Source organism: Habropoda laboriosa, unplaced genomic scaffold (genome assembly GCF_001263275.1).
Source record: "Habropoda laboriosa isolate 0110345459 unplaced genomic scaffold, ASM126327v1 scaffold68, whole genome shotgun sequence".
NCBI classification, from domain to species: Eukaryota; Metazoa; Arthropoda; class Insecta; order Hymenoptera; family Apidae; genus Habropoda; species Habropoda laboriosa.
In genome coordinates, this window is record NW_017100195.1 from 1,557,564 (window position 1) to 1,570,393 (window position 12,830).

At 37.7% G+C, this 12,830-nt stretch overlaps 1 protein-coding gene across 1 annotated transcript in view; it reads left to right on the forward strand.

Moving 5' to 3' along the window:
* The window catches only part of LOC108570335 (nuclear receptor coactivator 2-like), a 184,282-nt gene that overhangs the window by 123,397 nt on the left and 48,055 nt on the right, over positions 1 to 12,830 (forward strand). Inside the window, exon 2 of the mRNA XM_017932176.1 lies at positions 6,430 to 6,537. Within this exon, the coding sequence (XP_017787665.1) occupies positions 6,430 to 6,537 (108 nt within the window). The remainder of the gene's footprint in view (positions 1 to 6,429; positions 6,538 to 12,830) is intronic.

Here is a 12,830-nt window from a genome sequence, read left to right on the forward strand (position 1 = left end):
CAATGGGTGTTATTAGGTTGGTAGGAAAATAATGTCGGTTTTCAAGCTATATCTTTAAATCCACATATTACAAATTGGAATAAGTTTTTTTAATCAAAATAAGATCCATTACAATTTACACATTTTTGCCAACAAACTGTCAGTTTGTTGATTCCAGTAGCGTAAAATTCTGTTGTTCTGGAATTGATAAATTCTTTAAACGCATTTTCAGCAGCTGCTTGGTTGGTAAATATCTTCCCTTGCAAGTAGTGGTCGAGATGTTTGAAGAAGTGGTAATCAGTTGGCGACAGATCCGGGGAATATGCTGGATGGGGCAGAGTTTCATATCCCAATTCATTCAACTTTTGTAGCGTTAACTGTGCGACGTGTGGTCGAGCGTTGTCGTGTAGAAGAATTGGGCCCTTCCGATTAATCAATGCCGGATTCAATTGTTCCAATTTTTCATGCATGTTATCAATTTCTCGACAATACTTTTCCGCTGTAATCGTTTCACCCGGATTCAAAAAGTTATAGTGGATAATTCCCACTGCAGACCACCAAACAGTCACCATAACCTTCCTTTGGTGCTGCTTCGGCTTTGGAAAGTGTTTGGGTTTTTCATCGTGATCTAACCACTGGGCTGATCGTCGACGGTTGTCGTACATTATCCATTTTTCGTCGCATGTCACAAGGCGATGAAGGAACGGATCATTTTTATTGCGTAGAAGGAACGCAGAGCACGCTTCGAAACGACGATTCTTTTGGTCTACGCTTAACTCATGCGGCACCCATTTGTCGAGCTTCTTTGACTTGCCTAGCTGTCTCAGGTGGTCAATAACTGTTGGATGGCTTACACCCAACTCCTGTGCAAGTTGTCGAACCGTTGTTCGTGGATCAGTTTCAACCAGTGCCTTTAATTGGTCATTGTCGACGAGAGAAGGGCGTCCACGACCATCTTCATCTTCGAGGCTCTCATCTCCACTTCGAAATTTTTTGAACCAACGCTGCACCGTGCGTTCATTTACGGTATCTTCTCCAAATGCACTGTTGATATTACGAGTCGCAGCTGCAGCATTATGACCTAGTTTATATTCATATAAGAATATTACACGAACTTGTTTAGTATCCATTGCGAAGTCAATAACTTGAAGTGAGCACAAATCAACGGTAAAAACAAAAGCATACCTATCAACACACAGCGCGACATCTGCACTGTAAGATGATATTGGAAGGTAAATAGAATAAAGTGAACTGTTATCCCAAACCAAGCGCCAAAGTTCGAAAGTTCGAAAACCGACATTAATTTCTTACCAACCTAATATGTTGAATACTACCTTCTTCCAATATTTTAGGGTTCTTCGCTCGTCTAAATACGCGTATAACATTTTGTCGCACTCGTCCACACCTCCCATGTATTTGTTGTAGTCATCAATCATGCTTGGTTTCGTCTTTTCGTATTCAAAATTCCCTTTCTTTTTCTTGATCGTCACACTTCGGTACCTGGCGGATCCACAATGAATCATAGGCGGTCACCTTGCTGGTGACTCTAGCCAAAATGGGGATCCAATAGAAAAATAGCAACCCCTTCCGGGTCTATTTCCAGAATTTCGCAAGAACCAATCCGCGTTCTTCACCCTCGCCAAAAAATTGTATACAAGATATAAATTAAGCTAAACGGAAAAATTACAAATCAATACACCAGTACACTTTCAACAAAAAACACGTTTCTCGGTAAAAATTGTAATACCGCGCTGCAACTACAATATTTATATTCTTAAATTGAGTGAAGGGGTAACTGTAGTTATATCTTGCATCAAACCCCCAAATATTCAAGCTGCTATTAATTTACCGCTTGAAGCGTATCGAGTAGAGTTTAAAATAAAACACATAAATACTACGTGCGCGCTGAACAATGGGATACACGAAATGTTCTGTCAGATAAACGTAACGTGCAATTCTTATTCTGAAGCTATTCGAATGGTACGACAGAATTTTTCTCGTGTTTTACAGCTCTTCAGGGTTTTTCGTATGATAAACAGAGACACTGTTATCTCATTCTTCGATATAGGATGTTCTTCGTTTTTCCAAATTGAACGAGATACACACAGGTATATCGTTTCATTTTTAGATAGCCTCGTTCGAAACATTTTTTCCCTGCTTTTCGTTATGTCGATCAAGAGTAAGAGGTATTTATCCGTTTGAGTGCCACGAGCCTTTCTTGTTTCCCGATCGAAAATTGCCAAGCGGCGCGATAGCGCTCGTCGTATTCCGCGTCCAAAAATGCCAAAGAGCGCGATTGTGCTGTTTTCAGCTTACATGTAATAAATATTAATTTTATCTTTTTTCACTTGAGACTCAAGGGTGACCCTAAAGTCGTGCATCGAAAAAAATCGACCCCTCTGTGATTATGAGCGCTGGCGCTTTTAGGACAGGGTAGAAGAAGCGCGATCGCGCCGCTTGGCACTCGAACGGTTATCAGACGGAGAAGTGAAAGAGGATGTCGAAAATTGTGCTAGAGTCGACTTCTATGGATAGGAATCGTTTTTCATTGAACTTTCTGAATTTTTTGTCATCTTGCAATAAACAGGAATAAAAATTAGGAAAATAGAGGGGTTAGAGCAACCCTTGGGCCTGAAAATTTGACCTAACTTTGGCATTTTTTTTTAAAGAAAATACATTATAACACATTACCCTTGAAGAACGCAAAAGTATCTTTTCATTTAATTTCGTTGCAAAATTATTTGGACTATATTTTTAAGTTGCACTATTTATAAAATTTATATTTACAAGATCGAACATGTAGTTGCGATATTGTCGTTCCGAAAAAATTCATTTTGCATTGATTTGTCATATCGTCTTATAATTTCTCTCTGCAAGCAGATATTGCAAATATCATTTCATTGCAAATTAAAAATCGTTTCACTGCAACATTCTGCTGGCGCAGAATCCTCGCCTTTTCCTTCTTTCTTCACAAACTATAAGGTGACATTTATAGTTACATTAAAACGCGTGTCGGTGAAAGTATGACATCGGCAATATCTCGATTAGTGTCACCGGTGTAATTAATTGCTTAATTCCTGTTACGAAAAGCCATACCGCAATCCTTACATATTCATTCGGACGAAATTTCTTATCAGTTTACAACTGCGTTCGCCGTAAAATAACTTGAGTGTACGCGGTAGACGTTAATGACACATCTCTCGACAGAGTGTCCGAACGACAAAAACTACGAATAACCGAGTGACACACGATTAACCCAGTTTTGATAGAGTACCGAAATAATAAACAGCCGACGTTTAGACGCATAGATCAGAAGAGAATCATAGGTTAAGGTGTTGGAAAAAAGAATTTCTGTGCATTGTTTACATATTCCTCTACCATTGACAACAGAAACGTTTTCGAAAAAGGGTTGTCGTCAGTTGGAAATAAATTCCCGAAGAAGCACTGTTTTCCGGCTGAAGGTAGCTTAACCCCTTTAACGTTGTCGTTGAATCGCCGCGCGATCTGACCTCTCATGACTTTTATCGATATCGTGCATCGTGTGAGGCGTGGAGGAAAATTTTGCGTAGGTAGATTCGCGGACGCAACTAAGCGTGTAATACGTACCTATCTGCGTTCTATCAGCCGTACGTTTGCTCGTTTTCCAGCCTGCCTTCTCGGTTATTGCCTACTTACCGTTACCCGTGTAATATCTCTGGATCGTTTCATCAAATCAAAGACAAATTATCGCCTCCTTCTTTAGAACCGCCTTTTGTAATTATTCCTACCGGTGCTCGGATTATTGCACCATTACGGATTGCAACACGACGATTTTTCTAATATTTTAGCATTCTACTTTTTCTCTTACGCAGAATCGATTGCTCAGGTTGCTTACTTTGTTCGATGTTACGCGCGGTAGGAATTCGTTTCGTTACTCAGCCTACGCTTTTTTCTCTTTGTTATCCTTGCTTAGTGGCGTAGAGGTGATTAGATATTGTGCATAAAGTGGCTGTAAGTGGATGTTTCCTTTTTTCTTCCTTTGTTGCTCCTCGTTTTTGATATTAATAATAGACGCTTTGCTGCGTTTCGCAGTTGACCGAGTGCTGATTTAAACGACGCGCGGCGGAGTGTTTTATTTAAAGAGCTGATCGAAATTCAGATTTTTCAATTTGAGTGAATACCGAAAAGTGTTTTTCTTTTTTTGTTGTTAGTCAATGGTTTAATGACCTTTAACCCTTTCGTTGCTACTGGCGTCTATAGGCGTTTTGAAAATTTCGAACACCGTTGGGAGCCTTTGTCTCAATTTAAACGGTTCCATCTTAATTTAAGAAGCCGAATTTTAAAACGATACGATCGAAACAACAAATTCTGCAGCTATGGTTAAAAATGTTAAAATGCTTGACGTCTCGGACGTCATTGTATGTCAAGGGGTTAAATTGCTAGCCGTAAGAATTCACCTGACGTTGCAGATAAGTCTTCCTAATCTTTTCCACCTAATTTACATTTTTCTAAATTTATTTCTTCAATAGCAATTATACCTGCATTAACACTTCAAAATTTGTTACCATTTCTGCCTCAGTTGCTAATATTTGAATTAGTACTAAACTTTAACCCTTTCGTTGCTCTTGGTGTCTGTAGATAATTTGAATATTTGCTATATAACACTGTGCTTTTTGACACACGTTCACCTTAATTTGATCCCTAATTCCCGCCCGTTGCGCAGTTCCACCTTAATTCTCAAAACAACAAATTTGAAAATAAAACTTTTCAGAAAATTAAAAAAAACGCCGAAACGAAAGATTTCTCGGCCGCGATTGAAACCTGCCGCAGTGAGAGGGTTAAGAGTACGAAGGACTCTCGTGCCTCATTTTCGACAGATCGCTCACCGGCTAAATCTCGGTATCAGGTGAAACAGTTAAAGTGAAGAAGGAAGAAAAAGCTGAAGTTTCGCAAATATCCGAGAGATTTATTTGCCAGGCGTAGCGAGTGGAATATTAAAATAAGTGCACGCGACGATGAATTCGCGTTTTACGGACGGTGCATATCTGTTCCTTCGGGTTTGCTCCTCGTCGTGTATCCTTGACCATAATTGTCCTGCGTCCCTCTTCGTACGCATCGCGAATTCCGCCAGACATTACAATGCAACACGCGATAGGAGACGTCTCACATGTCGATAAACGAACGCGTAACGTAGGTACACGCACCGTGTGCCAGGGCGTAGCGTTACACATCGTTCGTGACGGGGAAAGATAGAGAGAGAGAAGAAAAAAATGTACAATAAGAAGTTGGTCGAATGCGTCGACGTGCGGCAATTACCGGCAGAAATATAGCGTGGCGGGAGCGAAACGTTGCGAAAATTGCCAGTTATTCGGCAATTACGCGGTCGCGCGGAATAAAGCTTGAAAAATTTCTCACGTACTTAATTACGCTTCTCAAAGCGCTCTAAGAGTTACTCACTTTTCGAGATCTCTCGTGCGACGTGCACGTTTTACACTGTCAGATGTGTACCTTATTTGTTAGGGAAACACAGGCCCCTGCGAATACTGCGAGTTTGCAATTAAACACAGCTTTACGTACGCCGTTTCTTTCGCGTTTGTCGGAAACTTCTGCGGATTCTAAGATGTACCTTTTGTTGCAACACTTTGCACTCGAAGCTTTTTTTTGCAAATTGGAAATGAAATTTTTTTTTTAAGCAACAGAAATGAATATAGAAATTTTTAACAAATGGCGAACAATTTATGGAGAGCCGTAAACTTGCTGCTCTGGAAAATCTCAGCTTGAAATATTGAATTCATAATACAAAAGCAAGAGCTATTATGGAAACGTCGACTTTTTCTTTCGATAAACTTGTAAAGAAAAAGTATGAATTTGGTTAACTGAAGTAGACTTGTTCTTTTCAGACCTCGTAATGATATTGCGCCTAGGTTCTCTAAAATTACAAACGTGGCCCTGAGTCTAGTCGTGAAATAACAATGTTTAATTTATAACATATTTACAAATCTTTTATTCTGTTATAATAGGAAATATTTTGCAATACGAAGCAAACACTCAGATGTCATTTTTAATCGATTAATTTGTTCGTCGTCGCCGGCTCCAAAATTGCAAACATTAGGCTACCGGAAACAGCGATTTCTTTCTTATCAACCTAATGATATTTCGAGATTAATTAGAAAGTTGTTTGCGACTCGTTTTTTATCAACTTTATTATGTCACAAGCAATTACAGGAGAGTATTTATGACGATCTTAGTGAAATGGGACACGATAATTAATATGAAATTGATCTAAATTACCTATCAGGGGAACTTATGTAGAACAATTGCAGGATATAAATTGTATTGAACTGCATAATTATTGATATTAGTCTTCCTTTTTTTTTACAATATAGTATACACATGAAATGGATTTTACAAGAATAGAATCTCATCACCGAAACAAGTGCTATAATCGCATTTTGCCCTTTTCTGTTTCAGGCCTAGCCCGTGTGAACTACAGGACCCACTGTGGGTCAAAATGAGTGCGATTACTGGCAGCATCACCAAGAAGAGAAAGAAATCAGATGCCAAGCCTCAGTCGCAGATGTGAGTAGAAATTTCATTTCTCTTTTTAAACGTCGAACTCGCGACCTGTGTGTGATTGTAGAAAATACACAAACGATCAAAACTAATATATCTAAACGTGTAATAATTAAATACATCGTAAACTATTAAAATTTAAATATACAATCGATAACCTTTCCCGTTTTAAGCTTCAGTCTCGACGTGTAATTACACAAATGCATAAACGCTCAATAAATGTGAACCGTTCATAGGCTAAACTGGTTAACTCTGTTTTTTGAATTTTTTCAAATTTTCGCGCCAAAACACTTGATCGATGCTTATCTTTGTTTTATTTAATATAAATCTCCCGAATAATTAGTCTTAACTTATCTATTCATCTCAATTGAAATACTTCTGTCTAGAAAAAAAAGCTACAATAATTACGTATATAGTAGTAGTAGTACCGTTTTATTCAGCCTTACAGCCAAGAATTGGACTTGGTTTACATATCCTACGTTTACAAATCTATCTTGCCCACACATACGGTTCGTTCATTCTCTCTCTCTCTCTCTCTGTCTCACTCACTCCTGTTCTGTCCTACTCTATTCTTACCCTAATCATTGCACCTTTTCCTATTCTCCTCCGTTTGGTTAAGCTTAGCACTCTCTTTTCCTCTCAACTTTTCCAGCCATGCTTCGACCTTTCTCTGTAATTACGTATGTATCTTCTACGTTCAATCTTGTACGAGAAATCGTAACGAATCAATTAATACGATATTTAAAAACTAGGATGAAAATTGTCTGCTAATTATTTCACGTCAATATTCGTCAATATTCTAACACCGAGCTAACCTGAATTATTTACGATTTCTACGTGAGAAATTAGTATACGATCTCAAATCACTGTGCATATTAATCAGCCAACGGGGAATGTGAGAAATGTACGAAACGAGCATGTTGCGCTATCAATATCGTTTTACCATCAGACCACCTAATGAGTCATACCGACACATTTACACTGATTCATACGTAGATAGTAAAGCAGTCGAATTGCTCTGGCCACGCGAGTATATTCGGTTCCAGTAGCCTAACTATAACTCAGTACACGTATACACTCGCGTTCGTAAATATTAGGACATTCGTTGAATACGAAACAAAGCTGAACAGTTACTGCAATATTATTAAGATCTTGAAAAATGAATCGGTACGGACGGTAGTTTCTCTTTTGATTCGTAAAGCTGCGTCCTCGTTGAAGCAACTTTTGCCGCTGCATGTTGCAAAACATTTCCAGCGAACACCAATTTGTAGAAACATTTAGAAGCTACATAATGTGAGGAACATTTGGGCTTTGTTTCGGTTTCCAAACTGCTAACGATGATCGGAGAAGATTTACTCGTTGCAATTGCTGCATTTATGTATCCCTTTGCACTTGGGAGCGTTTGAACGTTTCGTTCCGCTAACTCGATAATTATAGGCAAAATTTAGGAGAAAAATTGCACAGTTGTCTGTTTGATATGTGTAAGAAAGGTGAGATTTTATCAGTTATATGTCAGTTTGTACGTTTACATTTTATAATCTTCTGTGCCAGTACAACTGGCATACTGAGTGCAAAGGGTTACTGTTGCCAGTGGTAAAAGAAAGAAGAAACGACAAATGTGAACCAAAGTCACGGAAAAAGGAAACAGTTGCAAAGAGGCAACAATCAGCGGCATTTGTTGCTGGCAGGAGAAACACGAAAGAAACCCGGAGAAAAATTCGGCTAAAAACGGCGAACATGGATGAGGAGTTCCTCGTTGTTTGTTCAGTGAGGACGCAGCTTAAGCTTTCACATCCCTCTTCGAGGCGTTCGTCAAGTGGCCATTAAAAATGCATCCAACTCGGAGGTGAATCGGATTAAAGTTAATTCCGCGCCGAGTAATGTCATCCGAGATTCATGGGAATGTCTTAATAATGTCGTGTTTGATGCGTTCCGAACGTGCGGACGAGATTGGGATCGTTTAATAAGGACGGATTAACTGGGAAGGATTCGTCCCCATTAGGCGCGCGATAATTTCGCCGCGTAATGCGTGTGCTTCGTTGATCGATTAGTCGATCGTATTTCATATGTTGCACCGTGGAAAACATCTTGCAGGGTATTGCACAGAGTGTCCAGAAACAGGGCCAAACTTGTACCACGTGTTAACCCTTTGACAGTCTAATGAAATTATGAATTGCGGCAAAAGAAGAAATTTATATTTCACACGTGATTTTTTAATAATTACATCGTGAGCGATCATTCTTAAAACAAGGGACACACAGCCCTAGTTACGACAACAATATCTCGTCCCTTTTCAACCTTCTTCCTAAGAGTGTCTCTTGAGCTAAACAGTTAAGTATTTCACGCTTTGCCCGAGTCTCACACGGGACAAATTGTCGAAGGGTTAAAACCTTGCCCTAAAATGACGTCTCCGTGAGGTCATGCGATTTTTGCGACGTTCGTGGACGTCCTTTGCAGAGTGACATTGCTAGATCTCGAACAAAGAAACGGGGACATTTTCCAGAAAATATTTCACCAACTGCATAAAAAGAAAACATGCTTGAGAATTGCCATGTGTGTTTCACGCACAAAATTCGAAAAGAAACCACCAAATACCATTCCATTTACCTGAACGTTTTGAGAAGAACCATACTCAGCAAAATTATTGATAAAATTCTAGATTCTTATCGTTTCATTGTAAACTGACATATGTAACAGCAATCTAACCATTTTGCATTGATACGTTAATTTTGAAGCAATACAAATTATTTTATTTTCCATTGTTGGGTATACAGAGCGTCAACCGAAATTAAATATATCGTTCAAAATAAGAGTAACCTCGCTTCGCGCATGGGACGTGCCTAAGGCAGGGCTAGAACCACTAGAACGTCCAAACCCCCCACTTAACCGCCTACCTTTTTCTCCGTCTTACCATCTGCTGCGCACTCTGTCTATGCGCAGAAAGGACGAGAATCGGCCCTAGAGCGAGGTTACTCTTATTTTGAACGATGTATAGTATGTTTTGGTCCGAAAAATTGAAGTTAAATCGTAGGGCAGGGGGTTAATGAGGTCGAGTAAGTAAAAAATGTTCGTATAAACTGATGGATGAAGGCGTTCAACGATTTGTATCAATTGTTAATGGAAATGGAAGAAATTTCGAACGTTTATTATAACTGCCGTAGCAATTATATAAAAATCTTTGAACGTTTGTAAATTTTCAATGAAGCATTTTCGGACGTAAGTTGGTAGGAATTTGTTTTTTTACTTACTCGATCTTGTTAACACGTGGTACAAGTTTGGCCGACCTAACCTCTTTAGACACCCCGTATACTTACACTCCGCGAGAATTTTTATTTTTGTTTCCATTTTATTTCGCCGCAGTGCGCGACAAAAAGCTTCCTGGAAATTACTTAGCTGTGTATTACGAACGCGTGTGACTCCCAAAGATTTATCGCCGTGTCGCGAAAGCAGTATGTAAACACTTAACGTCAGATATTTTTTCTTCTGGGTTGTTTTAGTAGACCGCGCGCGACGTGAGCACTATAAGAAGCACATCGAACTTGGAATATACAGGGTGGAGCATAGGAACCTGCCGATTTTTGAAACGAAATAGAGTTTTTTTTATTTTTCATTTGTTTTTTTTTTCGTAGGCGTTTTGAAAATTTACTCATACGGTACTGCAGTTCGCGCCTTTCGGTGGATCCCGATTTTTTGGACATTTTTACGTCGATGTACGTTTTCAAAATAAAAATTTATGCAAACGATTTGAAATATTAAAGCCTGTGAACGTTTTGGTTGCCTACACAAGGGTTAATGCGGAAATCGTCAGATTCCTATGTCCCACCCTGTATACGATGTCGTCGGTTGGATCTCTACGTTATCGACGACGACGTGAAAAGTAATTGGTCGTAATTAGCGGTCGTAAATTAGAGTAATTTCCAGCCTTTTGTTTAAGTATATGGGTGGATGTTGTTTTGTCACGAAATCTCTTCGACAATGTTTCAGGATTAGCTTCGTTCGAGAATCCAAACAGTGTACTCAAAAATGCATTTTGAAAATGCAATGTTCAGCAAATGAGATCCATTCGCGACTTTCCAAAGGTGAATTTTCATTAACTAAAACGTGATTGAAAAATTCGATTCGTATCGATAGAAATGAAAAATATACACGCAGAAAATGAGTCAGAAGGTGAAACTTTGAGGAGATATACTTCTTTGAATGTAGAATGTAGAACAAAAATGACGTGAGATGACTTCAGGTGCCTTAGAACTACGGTGACCATACGTCATTTATTTAAGAAGACAGTCTGTTCTTTAGATTTCTTTATTTCTAACATGGTCATTTTGTCCTTTATTTTGTGAAAAATGACGAATCCTGCCAACGTAGACGGGTTGAACTTTTTAAATACTTCGCAGACAAAAACGTATCTTTTTAAAACACTTTAAAAATCGTTGAACTTTGCTTATGTCTCTGAACGAGTATTTTCATTAGTGAACAATCTGTGGACCAGTGAAAGAGACCCAATTAAATATCGAAACATCGAAACCATGCATTTATAGTAAATGCAATTTCCACACGAATCGTATCTAGTTTTATGAATTTTTAAAAAACATAACCTAATCTATTAAAAACAGTTCGTTCTCGTTAAAAGTATCAAAATTAAATATTTTTTAAACATGAAACAATTTCCGATTTGTCCTTCATTTTCTCCATAAAAATATCCAAACTCTTGCATAGTAAAAGTTATCTACGAAAAGTACCATGAAATACCGTAAATGTTGGTACGTTTCATCGTGATTTCTTTTTTTTTTACGTCAAAGGGAGCAGAAAGTATTGCCAAAAATCGCTATTAAACTCGTCTGATTGATTATAAACGAGTGCACACGCTTCCGCGTTTTATTCGAGCCCTTTGCATATTCATCGGTCGCATTATACGCATAAAAGCGGCTGTAATTATCGGGCTAAATGCGATAAGTCAAGTGAGTGTTTAACATGCAGCTTGGGCCCATTTTAATTTGATACCTATCTAGTCCGTCGGGAAGTTAAATCATGCGTATCCGCTGCCTCGTGTCAGTGTCGAACAGTGGTAGTTTTCGAATTGATAGCGGCTCGGTCCCGTACGGTTCGATAAAAGACTGAGCTTCGTTGAAAAATATACGGCCGGAAATGACAGTATTCTCGACCGAGTGTGCTATTAGATCGGTGAAAGTAATAATTTTCGACCAAAGTAACAACCATTTAATTGGACTTAGTAGTTCGATTGTTGATCTATGTGCTAATTAGTTAAATTAATTGGTTAAATTGTGAAATTAAGGATGGTGTACAATTTTTCAAAATTATACCTGCTCTGATTAATTGTTTGAAAACCAGTGAAAAATTGCTGGAATGCTAATTAATATACAAAGTTTGGAAACTATTAAATATTGTGGAATATGTGAGAGTATGTTGTATTCATTAAAGTCAAAATGTATTTAAAAAGAAAAAAAAAAGAAAAACGAACAACTAAACAATTATTACACAATTTTATTTGTAGTTTTTATTTACAATGAAAATGATTTTTAATTTACTTCGTTCCTCTGTTATTTACATTTTTTTTTTTTTGTGATTAATGTACAATTGCTTATTGGTCAGTTGAACGTCAAAATGTATAGAAGCAAATATACCGAACGAAAAATAATAAAAAAAAGAACTGCTGTCAATAGTGAAAAACGAATTTTAATTAACTCTACAGTGAAATTAAAAAATACCTGTGAAACCATTTTGAAAGTTATCAAGATAAACATATCGTGTATTTATCGTTGGTGTTCTTCACTGTAATAAATATACGATCGAAGAATGTTTTCACTTGCAGTATATTCAGGTGAAAATTAATTTAGATTCCTTTAAAAAGGGAAAGCAGTAAAATCATCGAATTCCTGTAGAGCAAAGCTGTTGAATTTGTTTCTTTAAATCCAGTCAAAGGATTTATTTATTTGTCTGTTTACACTTTGAAGAGTTTGTACTACAATATTTTATTGCATTGTCCTTTGTAAGTACATATCTCTCTGAGATTAAATACAAAACAATTGGATTTAATAAAGGAAAAATAATAAAACGAATGTAATTTTGGTTTGCACGATTAATATAATACCGTAAAATTATAAATATAAATGTAACATTTCCAGAGTCGCATAATCTTATCAATTTTGAATAGTAACAACTTGTGCTCTTCCATACAAATTACCATGATTAGTTACATTATTATTATTCATTCACGACACGAAATTGAAAACGCCATAAATTTTAAAATGCAGCAAAGATATTTTCTAATATAGCGATTT